The 26,882-nt window shown below is 40.2% G+C and overlaps 1 protein-coding gene across 1 annotated transcript in view; it reads right to left on the bottom strand.

Moving 5' to 3' along the window:
- Positions 1-26,882, bottom strand: part of AVEN (apoptosis and caspase activation inhibitor) — a 181,616-nt gene that overhangs the window by 136,557 nt on the left and 18,177 nt on the right. Inside the window, exon 2 of the mRNA XM_034994887.1 lies at positions 3,914-4,091. Coding sequence (XP_034850778.1) covers positions 3,914-4,091 — 178 coding nt within the window. The remainder of the gene's footprint in view (positions 1-3,913; positions 4,092-26,882) is intronic.

The raw sequence follows: 26,882 nt of genomic DNA, 5'->3' as shown, positions 1-26,882 counted from the left end.
TGACTTTAAATATCACCTACAGGTTGCCATCCCCCAAATGTGTATCTCCAGGCCAGGCCTGGATCCTGCACCCCAGAGGTCTTCATCCGACAACCTGCTGGATGTTTCCTATTGGATGCTGTGCTGGGGCTCTTCCATTTGCCACTCCAGATTCACCCTCCTCCCTCTTCCTCCCTGTTCTGCCCTAAGAGGTTGATCTATATGGATGACAGAAACAGGCTCCCTTTGCCTTCTGACTGCTAGTAGGTTAGGATTATGGGAAGCCCTGCAGGAGAATAAAGGAGGTAAAGAAGTGTAAGACCGGAGTATTTATTCACCTGTCTCCCTCCCTCTGGGGTTACCTTCACCAGCGAGATGTCTCGAGCAAAGGTGATTCATCCTCTCAAGGTCAACTGCTCTATAAGAATCTCTCCCCCAGAGTTTCAGTAACTAGGGACAGTAACATCTCTGCTGTTTCCTGCCCTCCCAATGCTCTACTACCTATGCGCTCTCCCCACATCCCACCCATACTTGTGTAAATGATGCCTTTGTTAAAACTTCCTTCAATTATACTGAGAGTGCCATCTATGTCCTACAGGAACTCTAACTAATACAGATGTCAAACTGGCATCTCAATTACAACACATGCAAAACTGCACTCCCAGAGTTTGACCCATCTCAATTAATGGCAACTCCCTTCTTACAGTTGTCAGGCCAAGAACCTAGCATCGGCCTTATACATCTTTCTATGTCATACCCCATACCCGCAAGTCCTGGATGCTCTTCCCTCAAAATAGATCCAGAAGCCAGCCATGTTTCACCAGCTCCACGGCCACCACCCTGGCCAGAGCCACCATCCCTGCTTGTTTGGATTGTTGCAATAGCCTCCCAACTGGTCTACCAACACAGCAGCCAGAGTGATCCTGTTAAACATAAGTTAGCTGTGTCATGCTTCTCTTCAACACCCTCTGGTGGCTGCTCATCTCACTCAGAGTAAAAGCCAATATCTTTAAAAATGGTCTACAAGCCTCCCCATGATCTGGCCACTATGCCTCTCTGACCTCATCATCTACCTGCTCACTTTGCTCCAGCCATGCTGGCCGCCCTTGCTATTCTCTATACTCCTACCGCAAAGCCTATGAACTTGTTAATCCCTTTGCCTGCAACACTCCTCCCCCACATATCTCCAGTGCTTACTCGCTCACCTTCCTCAGGCCTTTATTCAAATGTCATCATCTCAAGAATACTTTCTCTGGCCACTCTTTCTAAAACTGTAACAGCCTCTCCCCACTTTATTTCTGTCCCAAGCAATTATCACCATTTAGCATCTTACGTACTCTCTTTTCTTTAATGTATCTCCACCCTTTAGAATGTCCACTCCAGGAGGCAGGTGTTTTTGTCTGCTCTGTTCTTTGCCAAATGCTCAGTCTCTAAAATAGTACCTGGAAGTAGTGGATACTCAAAAAATTGTTCAATGAACCACAACTAGACACCATCCAGTCAACCAGCCACAGTTAAAAAGTCTAACAGTACTACGTATTGGCAAAGACAGCCAACACTAGGAATCCTAGCTCATCTCCACTTTGGAGAGCAATTCGGCTCTATCTAGAAAAGTTTATGATGTACACATCTAACAAACTATCAATATTTTTTTTCTGGGCTGTGTATTTATTTATACAAATGAAAATGGTATAATAAAAGTTGGTGACTCCAAGGAGTATAGTCAGCCTATCTGGAGAATATTAATATTTTATGATCACAGAAGATAAGTCCATCTCTCAAAGGCAAACTAATACAGCCCGACCCCTACAATGAAGAAAGCAGGCAGCTCTTCTCAGGCATAGGACATGGTGAAAAGAAAATGATGAATCAGCAACAGAGTGAAGAAAAAATAAAAGCACATATCAGAAGATGTGACAATTACAATGAATCATGGAACACTACATCAAAAAGTAATGATGTAATGTATGGTGATTAACATAACATAATAATAAAAAAAATTGAAAGAAAAAAAAAAGATGTGACAATTGTGATAGCCCAAGAAACCAGTCACAAACAAGTCACTTGGGAAGAAATCAGTAAGCAAAGACAGACTACAGGAAAAAGACATACAAGACCCAAATCATGTCAGGTTTTAAGTTGTAAATAAAATGCTAACATAAATAACCAAAATCATGAGCCACTGGGCATTACCGCTAGGTCAGACTCAAATTTTGAATCACCTTCAAACATTCATGCAGGATCTTTCATGTGCCAGACAGTGTCCTGGTAATGGACTACACATTTGATTCAACTAAAACCAGGTAGTTCATGTGTCAACCTTATTGCGCTACTTCAAGTTTTCCCTACGTCCTTTAGCAGAACAGCTAATAGAAAGTAAAACTAAGCAGCCCACCTTTTACCTTTCTCCCACCTTGAAGAAAAGTGCTTATAAGCCTGTAACTGGCCAAAATTCAGGCCACCAGAGGGAAGTGCTCATCTGACCAGCAAGAAGATTTGAGTCATCGGTCCCTGAACAGTCCGTGAGTCGGATGCCATCAGCAAACCTCTACAAAGAGGGTTATGGTGTGTGTGGCAAAGAACACAATGACACCAGACTGAACCTTGCTCTTCTGACTCACACTCACATACTCTCTCCACTTACAACTCTCTTTCTACTCAAAGGGTTTAATTAAATAGGAAGAGAATTCCTCACTTTAGGATTCTTAGTCTGGTACGGGAATTCAAAAATATACGCAGATGAGAAAAAAAGAAAGGTTGAATTCAACAGCAACATAAAAGTTGGGAGGAAGAGGGAATTTAAAGCAAATTGTCTGAAAATCTTCATTTTATTTCTCTGCTTCTTACCTCATCCTTTAAATTTTTTTGGACCTAGTAATATTTTGTTATTGAGGTAGTTGTAGACTCACATAATACTTGTAAGAAACAATACAGAGAGATCTCACGTACACTTGACCCAGTTTCCCCCAATGATAACATTTTGCAAAACCATAGTATCATATCACAACCGGAATATTGATATACTGACATTGATATAACCCACCAAGGTTGTTCAGATTTCCCCAGTTTTATCTGTACTCACTTGTGTGTATGTGTCTTAAGTTCTCAACAATTGTATCACTTGTGTAGGTTTGTGTATCTACCACCACCATCAAGAAAATGATCAGTAGCAGCACTACCAGGATACTTCATGTTACCTTTTTATAACCACATCCACCTCCCCCACCCCTAACCCCTGAAAACCATTAATCCATCCGCCATTCATCCTTTCAACCCTCATGCCACAGCCTCGTAGAGAGTAGACATCTATCCAACCAGCCCCGCTCCATTATTTCCTGTCCCTACTCTCCTACTCTCCAGCTTCACACAGCGGCACATCACTCAGGGTGGAGTCTATCTTCAAAAACAGCTGGCCAGAGAAGGAAAGAGTACTGCACCTTATTGATAGAGAACACTGTCCAAAAGCAAAACAGAAAAGTTTTCACGTTCAGGTACACCGGTCTCTACTATGTGCATATCCTAATATGAATATTCCTGGCTATAAAAGGGGAAAGAACACATATTCTAGAAGCTTGGTAAAGCTTTGTACAAACATAAATATTGATTCCTCTGAAATCAAAGAAAACACTTCTATTTTCAGACTACCCAATTTAGAGGGGCAGAGTTCAGCATTTTTAATTTCCATAAAGCCTTTTATCCATTTCAACCAGGACTTAAATCCTTCTACATCAGGACATGGAATCCCTAGCTTCCTGTTAAGGAACCATCTTTCTTCCTTGCAAGCCATCAGATACACTGTCCTTTACTTGAATTTAAAATCCAAAGGACAAAATGAACTGCTAGTTATTACAATGCGGTTTTAAAAGGAACATAAATAAAAGGTCTGTGCAACTTTCAGAGCACTAAACCATATGCATGCAACTGGAATTCATACCTGCTGAGCTGAGGAGAACACTGAAGTCCGTCCCCCTCTGTGATTCTCCACTTTCATTATTGACCTCTTTTTCAATATCTTGATATCGATCCCAGTTAGAGACTATCTTTCTTTTAGAATAATTTCCCTGTTCCTCATTCTCTTCTCCATAGGTCTCTGCATCACTGTCATCTTCAACCTGCAATAATTAGAGACAAATCAATATACAAGCAGTGGAAACTTCGACCTTAGCAGCCTTAGCAGTAAAGTAAAACCAAACAAACAAACAAAAAATAGTATACCGGTATCACGATAAAGAGCACATTTATATATTTTTTTTAAAAGATTTTATTTATTTATTTGAGAGAGAGAATGAGATAGAGCATGAGAAGGGGGAGGGTCAGAGGGAGAAGCAGACTCCCCGCCGAGCAGGGAGCCCGATGCGGGACTCGATCCCGGGACTCCAGGATCATGACCTGAGCCGAAGGCAGTCGCTTAACCAAATGAGCCACCCAGGCACCTCAAGAGCACATTTATAGACCAAGTTCTCCGAGGATACTAAATAGTATTTCAAAAGGACCCCATTATACCAGAATGTACTTTCAGAATAAGCTCTTCCTTTAACTTTGTAAAGGAAATCTGGCAAGTTCCTGCCTAAAATTTTGTGTAACTGATAGGGCTAACGTCTACCCCAGTGTATCCTTTTTAAATAGGTGTTTCATCTTATTCAAATAATCAAGGCTATACGAGTCTTAAACTTAGAGGACTTTAGGATAGAAATCAACCATTTCAGGAGCACCTGGGTGGCTCAGTCGGTTAAGCGTCTGCCTTCGGCTCAGGTCATGATTTCAGGGTCCTGGGATACAGCCCCGCATTGGGCTCCCTGCTCAGCAGGGAGTCTGCTTCTCCCTCTCCCTCTGCCCTCCCCACCATTCAAGCTCTCCCTCTCTCTCTCTCTTTCTAAAATAAATAAGTAAAATCTTGAAAGAAAAAAAAAAATCAACCATTTCAAAGCCTACCTACTCCCAGAGTTTGGCACCACATAAATACCTCGGAAACAACCTGCACTCCCATGAACGTAGGGAAAGGAGGAATGAAATCTGACCTATATAAGTTTACATGTCAAATGACCAAGTTTGCTTGGAATTGGTAATGATTTAGGTTTTTGCCAGCTGGTGCAATGGGATCTTTTAGTTACAGAAATGAAGTTAGTCCTTTTTATGCCCAAGAATGTGGCTTGAGAAAATTGAAACTGCTACATAAGAAACTGAGGCATAAGTATATTATTATAAGTAATTAAAAATAAATAAGCAAATAAAAATGATAATACATAAAATATTATAAGGAGGAAGAAGTGGGAGAGAAGAGAGAATGTTTGTAAAAGTTAATTAAATCCTCATCTTTCATTTCTGGAAGACAATAAGCTAAATATAAATTTGATACATTCAAAAAAATAAAGTCACTGGAAATAAATCATTTCTAGGTGTTGCACAAAAATTTGATATACAGCTTTTTTTCCAATTTTAGGGATTAGTTTTTAAAATAATTCATTTTTAAAAATAAGTATTTTGAAAGTTTAAAAAAAGTAGTAAAAAGTAATAAAGCTTAGAAGACATTTGATGTAACTTAGAGAAAGGTGTATCTTAAAAACTCCTAGAGATTTTGTGTTTGGTTCATTTTGCAAAGATCTGGGACAAAATATGCAAGGTCCCAAGATAGAAAGAATAGAACAAATAAGGAAAATACTGATGAAAACAATGTGAAAACCATAGAGGCATCATTATTATGTTAACAACATCATTACAATATTAGTACATTAATTTTGTATACTGAAAAATATAAGATACTGATGGAAAAAATTAAAGAAGACACAAACTTCAAGATAGTCTGTGCTCACAGATCAACAGAATATTGTTAAAGGGCGCCTGCGTGGCTCAGTTGGTTAACCAATTAACTCTTGATTTCAGCTCAGGTCATGATCTCAGAGTCATGAGATCAATCCCCACATCAGGCTCCGTTCTGAGCTGGAGCCTGCTTAAGATGCTCTCTCTCCCTCCCATTCCTGTTTTTTCTCTCTCTCTCCCTCCCTCTCAAAATAATAATAATAATAATAATATTGTTAAAATATCTATAACTAGGGGCACTTGGGTGGCTCAGTTGTTTAAGCATCTGCCTTTGTCATGATCCTGGGATTGAGCCCCACATCGAACCTGCATCTTCAATTCCCTCTGCACCTCTCCCCCTCCCCACCCATGCCCATGCTCGTGTGTGTGCTCTCTCTCATAAATAAATAAAATCTTTTTTTAAAAAATTTATAATCTCAACACAATCTACAGATTCAATGCAATCCCTATCAAAATTCCAATGGCATTTTCCACAGAAAAAAAAAAAAAACAACCTGAAAATTTGTATGGAACCACAAAAGACCCTGAATAGCCAAAGCAAGCTTAAGAAAGAACAACAAAGCTAGAGGCATCATGCTTCCTGATAGCAAACTATATTACAAAGCTGTAGTAATCAAAACTGTATGGCAATGGCCTAAAAATAGACACATCAATGGAACAGAATAGACAGCCCTGAAATAAACCCACACATACGGTCCATTTATGACAAAGGGTACACCATGGGAAAAGGACAGTCTCTTCAAAAGTGGTGCTGGGAAAACTGGACAGCCACATGCAAAAGAATGAAACCAGACCACTATCTCACACCATACACAAAAGTGAACTCAAAATGAATTAAATACTTGAGTGTAAGACCTGAAACCATAAAACCTCTAATAGAAAAACATAGGGAGTAAGCTTCTTGACATCAGTCTTGGCAATTTTTTGGATTTGACACCAAAGCAAAGGCAACAAAACAAAATAAACCAGTGAGAATATATCAGACTAAAAAGCCTCTGTACAGCAAAGGAAACCATCAACAAAATGAAAAGGTATCAACATCACTTATCGTCAGGGAAATGCCAATCAAAACCACAATGAGATCACCTCAGAATGGCTGTCAGAATAGCTAAAATCAAAAACACAAGAAGCAACAACTATTGGTGAGGATTTGGAGAAAAAGGAGCCCTAATGCACTGTTGGATGGGCATGCAAACTGGTGCAGCTACTCTGGAAAACAGTAGAGGTTCCTCGAAAAATTAAAAATAGAGCTACTTTATGATCCAGCAATCACACTACTGGGTATTTACCCAAAAAAATATAAAAACACTAATTCAAAGGGATACATGCACCCCATGTTTATTGCAGCATAATTTACAATAGCCAAATTATGGAAGCAGCCTGTGTCCATCAATAGATGAATGGCTAAAGAAGATGATAAAATGGAATATTACTCAGCCACAAAAAAGAAGGAAATCTTGCCATTTGTGGCAATACAGATGGAGCTAAAGAGGATTGTGCTAAGCTAAGTAAGTCAGTAAAAGACAAATCCCATATGATTTCACTCATGGAATTTAAGAAACAAAACAAATGAACAAAGGGGAGAAGAGAGAGAGGCACACCAAGAAACAGACTCTTCACTATAGAGAACAAACTGATGGCTACCAGAGGGAAGGTGGGTGGGGGATGGGGGAAATAGGTGAAGGGGATTAAAAATACACTTACCATGACGAGTACTGAGTCATGTATAGAATTGTTGAATCACTATATTGTACACCAGAAACTAATATAACACTGTATATTAACTATACTGGAATTAAAATAAAAAACTTAATTTAAAAAAATGAAAAGGCAACTTATAGGAGAAAATATTTGCAAATCATATTTGATACGGTCCCTCCTCCCATAATGGATTTTAAAAAGCAATTTAAAACAATATGTGCATAATTATATTTCCATATGTTATGGGTCCAACAAAACATTTTCCAATAACAGCACAAAGGAAGTGGGTGGGAGCTAAACTGTATTGCACTAAGGAAAGGACTCCATACGGGAATTCAAACACACAAACAAATGAACAAAACTAGGAATAGGAAATAAGGCTAGTATAACAAAAGCAATAAATATATGCTTATTCTTCTTTCCTCTCCCATTCTTTAAAAGACAGAATTATATAACATAATAATGGTAACCCTGTATTATTGGTTTTGCAACCTATAGATGTAATATGTGTAACAATAATACCACAAAAAGGGGGATGGGGAATAGAGCTATATAGGAGTAATGTTCCTATATCTAAGCTACTACAGATCTGAAGCAGATTCTGATAAGTTAAAATGTATATAGTAGACCCTAGAGCAACCACTAAGGAAATGACTTTAAAAAAAAAAAAATCACTAAAGGAATTTAAAGATTTTTTTTTAATTTATCTATTTGACAGAGAGAGAGATAGCGAGAGCAAGAACACAAGCAGGGGGAGTGGGAGAGAGAGAAGCAGGTTTCCCGCCGAGCAGGGAGCCCGACATGGATTCAATCCTAGGACCCTGGGATCATGACCTGAGCCGAAGGCAGACGCTTAATGACTGAGCCACCCAGGCGCCCCTAAAGCCCCTAAAGGAATTTAAATGTTACATTAAAAATATTTATGCAAAGGAGGAATAAAGGAAGAAAATCTACATGAGACATATGGGAAAAAAAAAAGTAGCAGACAAATATCCAACTATATCAACGGCAACATTAAATGTGAATAGATTCAACAATTCAGTCAAAAGGCAGGGACTAGCAAAATGGATGTTTTTAGATCCAACTATATGCTGTCTACAGGAGACACATTCAAAGACAAATATTCTAATAAAGTATTGGATGGTAAAAGATACTGTATGCAAACAGTATGTAAAAAAGAGCAAGAGTGCTGACACAAGTATCAGACAAAATAAACTTTAAGGCAAAATTATGAGACAAAGAAGGACATTATACAATGATAAAAGGGTCACTTTAGCATAAAGATGTGACAACTATAACATGCTCCTAATAATCGAGCCCCACAATATATGCAGCGAACACGGACAGAATTGAAGGGGGAAATTGTTCAACAATAATAGGTGGAGGCATCAATACCCCGCTTTCAATGATGGATAGAACAACCAGACAAAGCTACCATAGGCACCACAGAACCAATAAAAAGATTTATTCACCACAGCCATACTGCTATTTAATAACAACAATAATTTACATGAAATTACAATCTACTTAATTTAACTGGCCAGTCTATGAACAGTATGTTTGGGCAACACTGTTTTTTAAATTTCCTCTTACCTTTTCTTTCAAAAGAGCAACTATCTGCCAAGAGAAAATATTTAAAGATTATTTTTAAGGGCGCCTGAGTGGCTCAGTTGGTTAAGCGACTGCCTTCGGCTCAGGTCATGATCCCAGAGTCCCGGGATCGAGTCCCGCATCGGGCTCCTTGCTCGGCAGGGAGTCTGCTTCTCCCTCTGACCCTCCCCCCTCTCATGTGCTCTCTCTCATTCTCTCTCTCTCAAATAAATAAATAAAATCTTTTAAAAAAAAAGATTATTTTTTCATGAAGAGCCCTCAGATAAGCCAATAAAACTTCAGAAGTTACTAGTAGCACATGACAACTAAACAAGAGCCTATGTAAAGCCTTTAATACTCAAAAACCTAACTTTTGAAGGTCCTTGTTTACTTTCTGCTGGAGTATAGGGGTGTGGAAAAGGTTTTCCTGCTTTGAACCTAATAAGAAGGTCAGAAAACAGTCAATCACACATTTTTTTGTGTTCCTTACAAAACGTAATTACACCATAAATGGGAACAGGTGGGATAGAAAGATAGGCGAGAGAAAACATTTAAGGAAACCTTCCAACAGAAAGTCACGGAAAGCTAACTGCAGTAAAATTAGGTAATAATGTCAAATATATCCAACCAAAAATGTTACAATGTGTAAAACTGGAGAATTATATTAATTTGCCTAACTTTAAAATTTTAAATTGTTACCAAGCTTTAAAATAGATCACTACTTGATAGTCTAATTGCCAACTTTTATATTTATAACCCTAATCAGGCCATTTTTTATCAGTAGCAGCTGATACTTCACTACTTTAAAAAATTATTCTTTTTTGGGCGCCTGGGTGGCTCAGTTGGTTAAGCGACTGCCTTCGGCTCAGGTCGTGATCCTGGAGTCCCAGGATCGAGTCCCGCATCGGGCTCCCTGCTCAGCAGGGAGTCTGCTTCTCCCTCTGACCCTCCTCCTTCTCGTGCTCTCTGTCTCTCATTCTCTCTCTCGCAAATAAATAAAATCTTAAAAAAAAAAATTATTCTTTTTAATGATAGAAAAAATTATAAACCATCATAATTAAAGAGTTCAGTGACAGCTTTTGGTATTAGAAAAGTGTATTAGCCCTGCACCCCAATGTTTATAGCAGTAATGTCCACAATAGCCATCCTATGGAAAGAGCCCAGATGTCCATCGACAGGTGAATGGATAAGGTGTGTGTGTGTGTGTACACACACACAATGGAATATTAGCCATCAAAAAATGAAAAAAACGAAATCTTGCCATTTGCAATGACGTGGATAGAACTAGAGGGTATTATGCTAAGCGAAATAAGTCAATCAGAGAAAGAAAATCATATGATCTCACTGATATGTGGAATTTAAGAAATAAGGCAGAGGATCATAGGGGAAAAGAGGAAAAAATAAAACAAGATAAAACCAGAGAGGGAGACAAACCATAAGAGACTCTTAATCAGGAAGGAAATTAAGGGTTGCTGGAGTGGAGGGGTGAAGGGATGGGGAACTGGGTGATGGATATTAAGGAGGGCATGTGATGTAATGGGCACTGGGTGTTATATAAGACTGATGAATCACAGACCTGTACCTCTGTTAGTTAAAAAAAAATAAGTATGCTAGCAAAAATAATTTTTATGTAGCATTTCAAGAAGCTAAATTTCAATTAAAAATTTAATTAAAATATGTATATATACACTATATACCTAATATACAAGTAAATAAGGAGGTTCCATTTGCCATTGTGTATTAAATAAAATATACATTAGAACATGAGCATATTTGAAATGCAATATATGGCATATATATCTACATTATCTACTGAGCCCAGAACAATGTACACAGTATTTGAGCTCCAAAATACTCTAGCCAGTAAGAATGGGAAAAAAGTGGTCCAAATCATCCTCAAATTCAGATGTTTCTCTAGCAAGAGAATTACCAACAGCTTATTTTCTTGTTCTTCCTTGTGATCAGTATATGGGAAAGAAGAGGGGACAAAGGAATCTGAGAACAGAGAAAATGGTACCCCAATCCTCTTAAGTAGCTGCTCAGTGACACTTCTGCCGGACCTCTTCACTCATCCCCAGTCCTTACCTTCTTTAAGTTTATTTAAGTAATATTCTAAATCCAGTGTGGGGCTTGAACTCACAACTCAAGATCAAGAATCGCATGCTCTACCAACTGAACCAGCCAGGAGCCCCTCCAGTCCTTATCTTTCTTTCTTTCCTTTCTTTTTTTTTTAAGATTTTATTTATTTTGACAGAGGGAGAGACAGTGAGAGAGGGAACACAAGCAGGGGGAGTGGGAGAGGGAGAAGCAGGCTTCCTGCCTAGCAGGGAGCCTGATACAGGGCTCGATCCCAAGACTCTGGGATCATGACCTGAGCTGAAGGCAGACACTTAACAACTGAGCCACCCAGGTGCCCCCTTATCTTTCTTTCTCCAAGTCTTTATATCTTATCTTTCTCACCTGTGTTATTTTGTTTCTGAGAGTTGGCTAAAAAGAGAAGGCACTGAGAGGTAATTACCATTTGCTGGTAGTCTGTACAAGAGCTAGAGTATGGGATGGCTTACTGTAAAGACCTTGAGAGTTTATGCTTCCATAATTTAAGGGTAGTTTGGAAATTAGACTGCAGTAACTTTCATAGGACTAAATGGTGATTTCACACTATACTTTTGGAAGTCCTTTTATGGGATCCTTGTGGAAAAGAGGGGTAAGTGGCAATAGAATCAGTCTCATGCATTTTATCTGCTTTACAACTTGAACTTCATGTAAGAATTCAGGCTAAAAAAGGTTTGTTTGTCTGTTTTTAAGATTTATTTATCTGCGGGGCGGGGGGCGGGAGTGGAAGGGCAGGAGGAGACAGAAAATCTCAGCAGACTCCCTACTGAGCCCAACACATGGCTGATCCCACAACCCGGAGATCATGACCTGAGACAAAACCAAGAGTCGGACGCTCAACCACCTGAGTCACCCAGACACCCCCAGACTAAGAAAAGGTTTTAAAAGCTACCAAATTAGGGGTGCCTGGGTGGCTCAGTCAGTTAAGCGTCTGCCTTCAGCGCCGGTCATGACCCCAGAGTCCTGGGATCGGATCCAGCCCCATCCCTGGTTCCCTGCTCAGCAGGGAGCCTGCTTCTCCCTCTCCCTCTGCCGCCCCCCCCACTTGTGCGCTTGCTCTCTCTCTCAAATATTTTTTTAAAACTACCAAATTAATCAACCTTGCAAGTCCCAACCTCCAGGTAAAATTCCATGAATTAGGTAAACATCAACAACTTTTCTAATAAAGGCGGCACTAAATGAAACCATAAAGACCACCTGCTTTTTGGTGTGGTTCTGATTTAGAAAAAAGCATTTTGCTTTGTCAATCTATTGACACACACAATAACCAGAGATACTACTAAGAGGACTTCAAGCAAAAACTTTTCTTAGTTAAGTCATTTAATTAAAAGATTTTATATATACAAAAATATCAACCTTGATAGGAGGGCTGCACGTAGACTCTGAGCATTCCTGGGCAAGCTTAGTGTACGAACCTCACCCCCCTTGACCACAGCTGCTGATAGGTCACTTTCTCCTAAGGGGGCAAGTGATAGGTCAGGTGCACGTGCCTCTTCTTCCTCTTCCCCGGGATTTCAGTGCATGGCCTTAATGGCCAGATTTTCTTTTCATGGTCTCAGTTAAATTTTCACTCCTCTCATCCACCAGCACAGGACTGGTTTCCTTGGTTACTGAGGTTTTAATATCATCACCTTCCACTTTCCAGAAAATGCACAGACCATTAAATAGCTGTCGTTTATCTGGCCAACTTTAAGACACTCCCCAAACTCTCAAGTCAACAGAGGGAGAGAACTTAGTTAACAGGGAAACAATTATTGAACTAGAAGGAACCCGAATAGCCCTGGTGCACCCTCTGCCCTCAAGTCAGATCATGTAGAAATCACACTGGGCCAGTCGACCCTATGCCTGAGCCTGTGATGATGTCTTCCACCCGAATTAACCATATGGCATCCTTCATAAGCACAAACTGCCCATTCCTTAAACATTATTGTTTGTTCTACATTTCTTAAAGGCCCCACCACCTTTTTGAGTTGTTATAATTGAAATGAACTCGCTAGGAGTGATTAGGCCATTGCCGCCATCTCTGCATCACAAATTTTGAAAATAAAATTAAAATTAAAAGGCACCTGTACTTTTTAGTTCCTTCTCTGGACACATTTCTTTCTTTAAATATAACTTTAAATGGCACTTATCCTCCATCTATCTGTCCCTACAATATATCTGAAGAGGACTGCTTTTGTTCCTTGCAAACATTCCTACACTATTGCCAACATTCCTTCAACAACTTTTTTTTAAGATTTCTTCATTTATTTATTTGACACAGAGAGAGAGGGAGAAAGAGAAAGCACAAAAGCAGGGGGAGCTGCAGGCAGAGGGAGAAGCAGACACCCCGTGGAGCAGGGAGCCCAATGTGGGGCTCCATCCCAATCATGACCCGAGCCGAAGGCAGACGCTTAACCAACTGAGCCACCCAGGTGCCCCTCCATGACTAAGTAGTTATGGAGTATCAGTCACCAGTTCAGGCACTGGGAGTACAAAAACAAATCAGACAAGATCTTGCACCTTATGAACCCAGAATCCTATGAAGAAATCAGAGAAGCAAACATATACTTTAAGAAGCATGGTATGTGTGCATGTGCATTCCTAAGATGTTATAAGAGCACCGAAAAAGCACCAGCAATAGAGGAGAGAGAGAGATGGAAGACATCTTCAGGAACAGCCTTGCGAGCCAGAGAGGAGGAGGAGGAAGGCATTTCAGGTTGAAGGAACCATATAATTCAGCTCCAGCTGAATTTAGCTGTGGACATGTGGCCTGAGATTAGTCTAGTGAAATAAGCACCCGCTATCTCCTGCTGGAAGGCAGCTCCCAGACTCCAAGAGAATTAGCAAAGAAGATGCTTGTAACCAAGGGATAACAGTTGTTCAAAACAAAACCCAGGGAGGTCAGTGGGAAGATGGTAACAGCAGCAGCATGGTTTTTTAGTCTTCCCCAATGCCCCATAAAAACCACACAGGGCAACTAGGATGGCATGATCAAAACTCCATGGAATACATCCATACAAACCTAGGCAGCAAGCTCTCTCCACAAAGCCCCAAACATGGGCAGGTAGGAACAAACCAACAATCACAAGTCATGCATGGTACCTGTGCCGACCAAAGGAAGCAGAGGGAGTCAGGAGGACATCTGACAGACCTGAGAATCCCAAAACAAACAACGGGCGCTCAGGAGGAGGTGTGCAGGGCCACTGAGAACAGCAGCCGGAGGGGTGCTTGGGCGGCTCAGTCGTTGATCGTCTGCCTTCAGCTCAGGTCATGATCCCCGGGTCCTGGGACTGAGTCCCGCATGGGGCTCCCTGCTCAGCGAGGAGCCTGCTTTTCTCTCTGCCCCTCACCCCACTCTCGTGCTCTCTCTCTCTCTCTCTCCCTCAAATGGATAAATAAGGTCTTTTTTAAAAAAAAAAAAGAAAAAAGAAAAAAGAGAAAGAAAAATAGAAAAAAATGACCCTGTGGGTGCCTGGGTGGCTCAGTCGCTAAGCGTCTGCCTTCAGCTCAGGTCACAATCCCAGGATCCTGGGATCAAGTCCCACATCGGGCTCTTTGCTCGGCAGGGAGTCTGCTTCTCCCTCTGCCTCTGCCCCTCCCCCTGGTTGTGCCCCCTCCCTCCGAGAAATAAATAAAATCTTGAAAAGAAGAAGTCCCTTCTCACCAGCTATTTGGGGACATTTTTCACTTAAGATTTTTCATGCAATGTTCCTGTTACTATGTAGCTACCAATTTTAATAAAATGTAATTATCAAGATAAGTGATTTCAGTAAGCCTTATTCAGAAGTTCTAAAAGGATTGAAAACTCTACAACCTGACCACTATTTATTCTAGCAACACTTAAAAGGATTGCATTGTCATATACAAATCTTTTGTTTGCTATTGTGCTTTATCCAATGCACACAACAGGGTCAATAGTTTTTTTTTTTTTTTTTTTAAGAAATTCAGTGGGTTGTTTTTTTTTTTTTAGTTTAGTTGTTTTTCTTTAGTGATCTCTATACCCAACATGGGGCTCGAACTCATGACCCCAAGGTCAAGAGTCACATGTTCTTCTGACTGAACCAGCCAGTGTCCCTAGGGTCAATAGAGTCTTGATTTTTTTTTTTTTTTAATGAAATCATCTAGTCTTCTCCAAGCCTCAGAATAGAGGTTTCACTACTAGACAATGTCCTTTCCTACCTTTAGAATAGAACTTCTTACTGATAACCTTTGCAAACTTGCTCTACGATATCAATCCATGGAGGCAAATTGAAAATTTGGTTGAAACAATACTATCTCTCTTAAAGCATCCATGTAGATCATCTGGTTTAAGCCCTGAGGTTTTAAAGAGGAGAGGAGGTTCAGAAAAGGACTTGCCCAAGGTCTCACCTCACAGCAGAAGCAGAATGACAAATCTGTCTAGAATGCAACCCGGCGCTTTTGCAAACATGTCTCTTGACTGAGCAAAATCTTAGTAAAATAAATCATTCTCTCTAATGTGTTAAGTCTCTTCATTTCTAAAGCCTTTATGAAAGTTCTATTCAAAACTCCCGACTACAAGTAGAAATAATAATAACATGTTTAAGTGGCAAAAGCAGTATAGCAAGCCAGAGACTGACGATTCAAAAATCATCCTCTGATGTTGAGGCCACCTTCCTTACATCAATGACACTATCTTGATCTCTCAAAGCTCATTCTTGTTCAACGATCTTATTTAATTTCAAGGAAGTCCTGGAAGATAGCTTAAGATCTTACACATAATTATCTACACACAGATGAAATACAGTTGAAACAGGTCACGTATCCACTCCAAACACTTAGCATCCATACAAGAGGGCAAATCTCTCACACAAAAGCTTATTCAACTTCAAACCATTCATAACAGTCATTTAAAACAGCAAGATTCACAGTGTGGTGAGAGGGCTCGATAGTAAGAAATCACTTACAGTTCAAAGCAATGAATATGACCAGAGATTGGGAGGAGAGAGCCACACATAATCAATAACAATAAAGAAGAGGTACACAATTTGAAAAGAGTTGAGCATTTCCAAAAATTATAGAAAGTACTTCAGAGCAAAACAAAAACAGAAGATGTCAACAAACTGGTAAAATGTAAAAAAAAAAAAAAAAAAGTACAAAACAGGTGTGATCTAAATCTATGCTTAATTAAAAAGATGAATGCCACCATCTGGCAGAAAACCCTTCTCCCACCACCTGACAATTCAGTCAAATGGACTGCCATCCCCACTGCGTCTCCATTAGTGACAGATCTAAGTCACAGACGGGCAGCTCGAAATCTGCGTGCCTTCAAGAAAGCTACGCATGTGACATCGTTCAGGTCCCTTGGCTGAATGTCGATCTTCTCTCTCTTTTTGAGGAAAAGCTCAAAGATTAACTAACCAGGTCAAATTTCAGAAGATACAAGACCTAATCTCCACACAACTTTTTCATTGTCCTTTAGACAGGGGCCAAACTCAAGCCCTGACGAGTACAAGCTGTTTGATTTGCCAGTTCACATTAGAGAAAAATGGACCTACCAGAACTCTGTCCCTTCTAAGCACCTCCCTCACGGGGGACAGCCCATGTACAGTGACCCAACGAAGAGGAAGGACCAACCATCTACCAAGTCTTTCTTTGTGTATGTGGTTTCCCGGACACTGCTGAAATAAGGTTGTTTGTGCTTCCCCCTTCTCTGGCCTTCTCCCAGCTGAAGCGCCTCTTTGAATGTATCCTCCTTTTCAGCTCTTCCCTGCTGAATAGAGTTGTATAAAATGCATCCCATTTCTCTTCTGGGGGCTGGCTGAATTTTTCTGTGTGTTGAAATCTTTGCTTTATCTTCAAGAGCACTTGCACATGACAACATTAACACGAAGAGAAAAGGATGGACGCACTCACAGCGCTCCTGTGAGCGGCTCCCTTAAAGTAGAAGCCAACAGAAATCAAAGCTACTGCAAAACTCATATGTAGAGACTTCATGTGCAAATATTTTGTAGATGGAATAAGGCAGCATTGTTTGCGATGAAGAAGAGTGCACATGTTCCGCTTAAAACCTACTTTTGCCACACCACGCATGACATTTGAAAGGGCCTCGCCTGGCACACACTACTTTTCTGGGCTAAACTGTGTCCTCTCATTCCTCAGCCATCAGCTGAATGACATCATATGGTTACATACTAGCGAAAACTCCTTCCTTCTGATCCACACACTTTAGCCAAAATGGAGAAACAAGAAAAAGAAAATGCACTTTTCAGAGGCAGACAGATTCAACAATTTCCCCTATGAAAGGACAGAATACTATAATCTGCATTTCCCTTCTGCAGCTCTTTTCAAGTGTGACCTTTAGGAAGCTCTTCCAACACTGGGGAGGCAAAAACTTTAATTAAAAGAAAGGGCAGCAAAGACGCCTAAGGAAGGAGAAAGCTTTTTACCTTGCATTAGAGAAAGGTGGATTTTCTCAAAGCTCCCATTTGCGAGGACAAAATGCAAATCCCAGGATCAGGATTATATCGAACACAAAAGCTAAGGGCCTTGAAGCTGGGCCACAGTGCATTGTACCTAAATAACCACACATTGGTAGAATTCCCTTGGAATTGCAATACTATCATCATGCGTGCCTTATCTTTTGTACAAGTGTGAGACCATTTATCGCTCTTCATAGAAATTTAAAGCAACACTTCATTCCACCTTCTCAGGAGCCCCAACAACAATGTCCAAATACTCTTTTATGAAAGAAACACAAATTAAACTCTAGTATTGCTTTCTTCTAACAAGGAGGCCTGTGGATTTAAAAATCATAATCGAAACCCTCAAGAGGAATAAATTTGAAAAAGCTAAAGCCTATTTAGGACACGAGCTCTAACTGTGGCAGAATAAAAATACTGTATATTCCTGTAACATGCTTAGCACATCTGCCTCCAAATAGTACCCCCAGTGGGATTTCTGCGGAGGCAATTGACAAATTGAAGTAATTTGAAATTCAGAGCCCTTCCCTGAGAGTAAGACACTGCCATTATCACAATTTTAACAAGGAGAGAAGAAAAGAAACTCTCTGGAGTGTGTGGTATCATTAAGATAGTTTTGGGGGCGCCTGGGTGGCTCAGTCGTTGAGCGTCTGCCTTCGGCTCGGGTCATGATCCCAGGGTCCTGGGATCGAGCCCCGCATCGGGCTCCCTGCTCCGCGGGGGGCCTGCTTCTCCCTCTCCCACTCCCCCTGCTTGTGTTCCCTCTCTCGCTGTGTCTCTCTCTGTCAAATAAATAAAATCTTTAAAAAAAAAAAAAAAAAAAAGATAGTTTTGAATGGGCTAGGTCTCAGAGACAGACCAAGAGAATAAAAGGGACAGGAAGAGGGCCCTGGGAAACTGAGGGTCTATCCCAAAGAAAATGTCACAACCAGCCAGATAAACCTTGCTTCCTTCTACACAACCCCAAGACCAGACTTCAGGCTTTAGCCACAGCAATTCCGTACATTAAGGGAAAAAAGGAGAAAGGGAAACTCCTTTTATTCTTTTATCTAATGGTCCCGAAGCCACTCACAAAGCAGCAAGAGTAAGATTCTACAAGAACAGAGTCCTGATCCAGAGTGGTAGATTCTATGAGCTCAAGCACAAACCCCGCTTGAAAAAAAGCAATCATAGATTTACAACTGCCGAATGGACAAGCTCTTCTCTTTCACCACAGAGGAGGGCTGAGGATCTAATTTCCTCACTGACAAAGTATTTCAGGTAATAAATGATAGTCCTCTCGGTCTGGAAAACTTGCCCTTTTAGGATCTGATGAAAATTATAATTAGATGGCTCTCCAATAATTATTTCCTTTTTTTCCATTTACACAGGGTAAAATACAAAGTTCTATGAGTTTAGACAAATGTAGTCATGTAACTACCACCACTGTCAAGATACAGAACAGTCCCGGGGCGCCTGGGTGGCTCAGTCGTTAAGCGCCTGCCTTCAGCTCAGGTCATGGTCCCAGGGTCCTGGGATCGAGCCCCGCATAGGGCTCCCTGCTCAGCGGGACGTTTGCTTCTCCCTCTCCCACTCCCCCTGCTTGTGTTCCCTCTCTCGCTGTCTCTCTCACTGTGAAATAAATAAATAAATAAAATCTTTAAAAAAAAAAAAATACAGAACAGTCCCATCGGCCCAAAATTTTCCATCATGCCACCTCTCCAAGGCTTCTTCCACTTAAAGTACATTCATAGTAGAGCCATCCTTGTTGTTGTGAACAACAGTGGTTCGTGCCTTTTTGTTGCTAAGTTGTGGTGCCCTGTATGGACGTACCACAGTTTGAGTATCCATTCACCAGTTACAGAATTTGGGTAAAGCTGCTGTAAGCATTCACAAATAAGTTTTCATTTCATTTGAGTAAATAATACCCAAGAGTGGGACTGCCACATCACATGGTAAGTGTGTGTTTAACTTGGTAAGAAGCTGCTGGGATTTGGTACTGTCATTTTCCTATGCCATTCTACTAGTCAGATAGCAATTTCTTCTTTGTGGTTTTAGTTTGCATTTCCCTAACAACAAATGCTGTTGGGCGTCTTGGTGCTATTTGCCATCAATGTATCTTCTTGGGTGAATGGTCAGTTTAAATCTTTTCCTTTTTTAATGGATTGTTTCTTACTGGATTTTGAGAGTGATACATATTTTCTGGATACAAGTCCTTTTTTGGATATGTGACTTGAAAATAGTTCTCCCAGTCTGTGATTTTTTATTTAGAATTTATTCCTTAGTTTGAGGTTCACAGCAAAACTGAGCAGAAGGTCCAGAGATCACCCACATACCCTCTGTGTGGCTTATCTTTTTATGGAAAAAAAAAATGTTATGATGGACTTTTCTTTTGCAGATCATGCTTTTGGTGCTATATCTAAGAAATTTTTGCCTAACCCAAGGTCACAAACACTTTCTCCCATGTTGTCTCCTAAAAGAACAGCCACCCTTCCATTCATTTCAAGACAGTTTAACTCGTGGTGCAGTTTTTATAACGGCTTTAAAGTCTCTGATAAGCTCAGTATCTGGATCATCCTGGAGTTGGCATTTGTTGACTTGTTTGTCTAAAGAACTGGTCACATTTTTCTGTAATACTGTGAAATCTTAAGTGCAGAATAACATCCTGAATATGAAGTTGTGTAGACTCTGGGTGCTGTTACAAATCCTCTGGAGAGCATTAGGATTTTGTTTGTTCCTTTTTATCAGGCCATTGATCTGGCGAGGTTCAGACAGCAAGTTTTCCCTCCTCTTCTGTGGGCCATGGTTCCCTGGTCACTCCAGTTCTCAAGGCTTTTGCTACACTGCTTTGGGTCCATCTCCCCCATGTGCAGCTCGGAGCGAGTCCTAGTCTCAGGCTAGTTCATAAGCACAGGACCCCGTTCCAGCTCTTTCTAGGGTTCTCCCAATCTGCTGGCCCAAAGGTGGGATTTCTCTTGGAGTTCTAGCTGTCCGCATGGCCCCTCAGGGTACAAAGCAGAGAGAGGAAAAAATAGGGAAATTAAAACAGGCAGCCTCTCACACTTTTTGGACTGCAGGGGCCCTTTTGCCTGGTTCCCCTGGCCAGAAAAACAGGATTTTGAGAGGCATTTTAGCTGCCAGCCCCGCTGGCCGCACTAGTTCTCCAAGGGGTCTGCCTCCGTGATTCAAAAGGAGGCAGAGACCCTTACACACTTTCCAGCCTGCATCTTCCCATTCTTCGGGCCAGAAAGATGGGATTTTTCTTAGATTTTAGCTCCCTCTGCACCACTACTGCAGCTCGGAGCGCCTGCCTTGGCTCGTGGCCAGAAAGAAAAACAAAGAGGAATTCACCCCACGGGTCCCCCACACAGGTAGTTTCTCCAGACTTACACTCTCTTCCCAATTGCCATCTTAACTTTTCTGAGTCCTCAGGTCATCTGTCTGTCCATAGTTTGTCGTTGCAATCCATGGGAGAAATGGGCCCTGGGGGGCTGACTTTATCTTGGTCACATCCTCCGGTAATTTTCCTGTTATGTGCTGAGGCGGCACCACTCTTCCCACTTCGCATTCCAGCAGCTTCCACAGCTGAGCTGAGGTGCTAGCCCACCTCTTGCCTTCCACTTGAGGGTATTGCCAGCTCAGCGAAAACCCCATCCCAGATTCTCCTAAAGCCATGACATTGAGTGCACATGCTTTACGCTCATCTTAGCTGTCACTATTTATTGCATATCCTTAAGAAAGACTGAGGGAAAGAAAAAGCGACCTGACCTCTGGCACAGGGGTCCTCTTCTAGTCCCCGCGCTCCATAAGCCTCAGTCTCCCTCCTTCCCTCCCAGTTGCACCAGGCTTACGAGGCCAGGTGGGTGGTTAACTGTTCATTGCAAACAGCTGCTCTTTGGGCATGTTGAGAGTGACTAAGAAAAACTAACCTACACAGGTTCAGGCTATTAAGGGCATCAAAGGAAGAAAACGTGTGTTAGAGGCTTCTTTCTTTAGCAGACATTTAAACCCATTCTGGCTCTTTTCGTTGACGACAAAATAGAGGACTGCATCTAGAAAGGAGCCCAGAGAGTGGATTTAGTTTCAGATGTACAGCCAAACCTACCCCCCTTCACGGTCTTGAGTTGTAATAGGAAAAGCATAAACCTGCTAACAGAGAATGGAAGTGACTGTTTCCAGAATATTGGAAATAATGCCATGCTTCAACACAAAATCCACTATTCAGTCACATAACAGATATCTACGAAGAGCCTACACTCTTCCAGGCACTGTTTAATGTACATGGAATACAGGAGTAAGCAAGACAAATTCCTTGCCCTTACGGAGTCATCAAACAACAATCAAATGAATGAATATATAATTTTATATAAATACATAAAAACACAGTTGTTTCAGGTTGTGACGGGCACTATAAAGATAAAGTAGGATAAGGAGCTGGAGAACGATGAGAGCATGATTTGATATAAAAGAGTCGGGAAAATGTCTTCAGAGAGAACATTTAAGCAGAGAACCTGATAGGATAACGGAGTAAACCATGCAAGGATTTGGGATAGAAAGGCAGAATGTTCCAGGCAGCAGGTACATAGGCCCTCAGGAGAGAACAATCCTGGCACATTCAAGGGTCAGAAACAGAGCCAGCATCATTATAATGTCTACATTGGATGGAACTTAGAGGAGAGAGGGCAATAATGAGGCCTAAGAAGCAAGCAGGCATCAGATAATGAGGGGCTTTACATGGCATGGTAAAGAATTTGGGTCTTATCCTAAATGTGATGGGAAAGCAGACCTATAAAGACATGAAAAATGCAAGGTTTGATCTAACCATCTTTCTCACTCTCAATCTCAACCACAGAAATTACTTTCAGATTCAGAGCTAAACATGATGTTCCAATCCACTTCATCCTCAGTCTTAACAGCTCATGAAGTCAATACAAAGTCAAATCACAACTTTGAAGATGAATGAAGCATTCATTAATCATTCATCCATTAATCCACCCCCAAAGCAATACTTATATATCATAAATACCTTCAAATGCCAAATTATTCCTTTTCTACTAGAGAAAAAACTGAAAGACTATAGTTTTTGAACTTGTATTTTTATAAAAATCTTCCAACACAGTACACTAAATCCCCAGGTACCCATAACCCAGCTTCAACAATTATGAATAATTTGCCAGTCTTGTTATCTATCACCTTTTGCTTCCTCAAACACAAACACACACACCCATGTGCACACACACTTTTAAGTGGATTTTTTTCTGGAATATTTTTAAACAGATCTCACACATCTATCATTTCACCCATATTTCATTATATATCTCACATTAAAAACTTTAAATATAAACACAATGTCTTTTCCATACCTAACAAAAGAAACAATAATCCCTTAACATGACCTGGACCATGTTCAAATTTCCTCCAAATAGCTCAAATCTTTTCTTTTGTATTTGGTTTGTAAGAACGAGGATCCAAACAAGGCCAACATACTGCACATGGCTAGTATGCCTCTGTAAGTCTCCTTTAACCTAGATCTGTCCTGCAGAATTTCCCACATTTTGGATTTGACTGTTGCTTCTTTATGTTGTCCTTTAACTTGTTCTTCTATCCCACTTATTTCCACAAACTAGCAACTCTATCTAGTGCCCTGATTACAGTCCAGTTTAACACCCATTAGTGGTTACTGTTTAGATTAGTACACTAGGAGCTGAAAAGTGGCAATTTTCTATCATTTCTTTAGCATTAGGTGCAATGTGTATTTTAAAAAAAACTTTCTGGGGCGCCTGGGTGGCTCAGTCATTAAGCATATGCCATGCCATGGCTCAGGTCATGGTCCCGGGGTCTTGGGATCAAGCCCCACATCAGGCTCCCTGCTCTGCGGGAAGCCTGCTTCTCCCTCTCCCATTCCCCCTGCTTGTGTTCCCTCTCTTGCTGTGTCTCTCTCTGTCAAATAAATAAATAAAATCTTAAAAAAAAAAACAAAAAACAAAAAAACCTTCATCATCAACTATTTGGTTATCCTAAAGTATATAGTTCATTCAGGAAAGCATAATTGCTAAATCTTTTCCCTTACTTTATCAATGTTTAGAATTGTGCATTGTTACCTAGCAGCCTCCAAAGATAACCAATGAGGTGGTGGGGGGCGTAGTATCATTAAAAACTCATATTTGCTGTCTTTCCATCAACTGCATTTCTTATTCTTATTGATGCTCAAATAGTCCTATCCAGTGGAAGCTCCAGGAACCTTTCATAGCATTCTTGCTTTCTGCCCCACACCTAGAATCAGTCTTTTCTCAAAGATGCCTGGTCTTTTTAAAGTGGGAAATGCTATTTAGAAACTATAATCTGAGGCTGAGAGTGTTCACTGTAACTGGGTTATCTTTGTTTCTTTTTCAGTAGAAAACACATACCTAAGATAAATGTCTAAGTTCATACAGATACTTAAGTTTAAGATTACAGGTTTTTTACTTAATTGCTACAATTTTTAGATTAGTTTTTCTTCTCTCTTACTCTGAAAATCTTAGTTGCTAACAACTTTCGTTTTAGTTTACTAACATTAATGTAACTAATTTCCTTTACTCTGCAATATATATTTATTGTTTTCAACATAATGATACCAATATCGCTACTAAGAATACTGAATGCAGTTTAAAAGTTCTCTTAAGTACATTTGTTCTTAGCATTCACCTAACTAGGGATACACAGCCAAAGTATCATTTTAGTCACTTGAAATAATTCTCTGTTTGAGTGAGCCATACCTGATAGAGAGATTCATGTGAGGGCTTTCTGTTATTTTGTTTTGTTTTCATTTACTCTTCAGCTTTAAAATGAGGATTTGCACACATGCTCACACATTACTACATATAAGCATCAAGTCGATGCTATTTTCCATGTTTGCAATGGTAGACAAAATCAACTGGTCAAACTGTTTATGGGACTGATCATCAAGACACAGGATCCAGCAAAAAATAGTCCTGTATCCTTAGAAAAACGGCAGATTCCAAGACTGGGGCAGAAAATATACACGATAAACCTAGAGTATCTTGTAGTACCAGAAAGTAGAGGTGCCAAACACACACACATACACACACACACACACACACACACACCCTGATGTGGGTAGATCACAGGAGCACGGGAGCCAACTGAAAGAACTTCTAATGGTCAAACCTGAACAATTTGAGCAACAAAATAAAGTAGTATTGGATTATAACCCACAGTATAAAATAAATATCCATTGAGTCCACACTAGCAGAAATAAGTACATTAAGTGGGGAAGACAAATCTCCCATGCAGAAGAATTTACATAGATTCTCCATCTTCAAAGACTGCAGAATGACTTCCTTCCAGAAAACACAGTATAGAAGACAGATGGGAATAATGTTACAGTAAAGAAACCTGACAACTACTACCTCAGCTAGGTGAGCAAGGTCAGCATCAACAATAATGATAGTATGTACCCTTGATATGTTAGGATAGTGGTACTTTACCTCCCAAAACCCATAACTTCAGTCTAATCCTGAAAGAAACATCAGACAAATTCCAATAAAGGAGCATCCCTCTATTAGTATAGAGAGATAGTTAATAATATATCAATATTAGTTCATTAATTGTAACACATGCACCCTAATAATGTGAGATGTTATAGCGGAAACTAAGTATAGGATATATGGAAACTGTCTATACCATTCTTTCAATTTCTCTGTAAATCTAACACTGTTCTAAAAAGTCTATAAAGTCTATTTTTTAAACCATAGAAAGATAGATAGATAGATACATCTCCGTATGTATAACCCTGCAGGGTATGCACCTTGTCCTATTGCTTTGAATTGTTTCCGTTGATACAATGAGACTGAAAATTAACTTCTAATCAACGAAGCAGTTGAGATTGTAAGTCTTTTACTTTTTCTGAACAAGCACTATCTGCACTCTACCTACTATTTAGGTATATAGACATGTTTAGAAAATATTTGTTAGGCCTCTTTAAGTAAGTTCACAATAGCAATATCAAATAATTACAAACAGAGCTGGTGATAAGAATAAAGCAAACACGACACAGATTTTAAGTCTGAACAAAAGTGTGAACACTCTATCTCAGAGCCTAAAATAACCCAGAAGTCTGAAACAATGGCCCAGATGTAGGCTAAATATAGGTGTGATAAACCATATTTAGCTCTTAGGATAGGGTGGCTGGTGGGGGAGGGGGAAGAATGACAGTTTGGTTATGGGAATATCATAAGGGAGAAAAAAACTAATGTTTATTATTGACCATAGAACATACAAGATTTTGGTTTATCAAGAGAGGGCATGGGTTTAAACACTTGAGAAACATACAGCAGGATTCTTCCAGAAAAAGATGGAGAAGAACTCTAAAAATCTTCAAAACAAAGTTCTCTTATACTGTCTTAAGTAGATCATACTGTCAGCCTCTGACAGGCCGAATAATGGGCTTCTCCAAACCCATCCATGTCCTAATCCTCTGAAACCGTGAATATGTTGGGTTCGAAGAAAAGGGGAATTAAGATTGCAGACTGGAATTAAAGTGGCTAATCAGCTGACCTTAAAATAGGGAGATTACCCTGGATTATCCAGGTGGGTCCAATGTAATCACAGGTGTCCTTAGAAGTGGAAGAAGGAGGCAGAAAAAGAGAAAAGGGAAAGAGATGTGACCACAGAAGTCGGAGAGATGCTAGTTTGCTGGCTTTAAATTTAAAGGAGCTCAGTGGTAAGGAATGTGGGCAGCCTCTAGAAGCTGGAAAGGCAAGGAAACACATTCTCCCTCAAGCCTCCAGAAAAAAGCCACAGTCCTATGAACATCTTGATGTTAGCCCAGTGAAACAGATGCACATAGGGACTCCAGAAGTGTAAGATAATAAAGCTGGATTGCTTTAAGCCACTAAATATGCAGCAATATGTTACAGCAAGGGTAAAAATTCATACACTGCCTGCAGACAGAACTCTCCTGCTTTGAGCGGGAGAGCCCGTTTAACCCAGCATTGGGTGGCCTTTCTACCGCATGCTAATTAAAGGAAAAGGAAAAACATGTTATTTATATCTGTGAAGTAAATAATCACGAATAAGAAGAGAATCAAAAGACAGTAATCAAAAAATTGATATACGTAAGCTACAGCAAAAACCAGGCTGGGCTATTCTTTTCAGTAATAGGTGGCCTTCACATTAAAATTCCTGTCAGTTTCTTATTTTACTTCATCTGAAATCTCCACATTAACCACTGTAAAAAAAAACAAAACAAAACAATTTATTTATGGTTACAGAGTTAGCTCT

The sequence above is a fragment of the Mirounga leonina genome, unplaced genomic scaffold, assembly GCF_011800145.1.
Source record: "Mirounga leonina isolate KUSES-001 unplaced genomic scaffold, KU_Mleo_1.0 Mir_91, whole genome shotgun sequence".
In the NCBI taxonomy this organism is placed as follows: domain Eukaryota; kingdom Metazoa; phylum Chordata; class Mammalia; order Carnivora; family Phocidae; genus Mirounga; species Mirounga leonina.
This window is presented reverse-complemented; position numbering and strand designations above follow the sequence as displayed.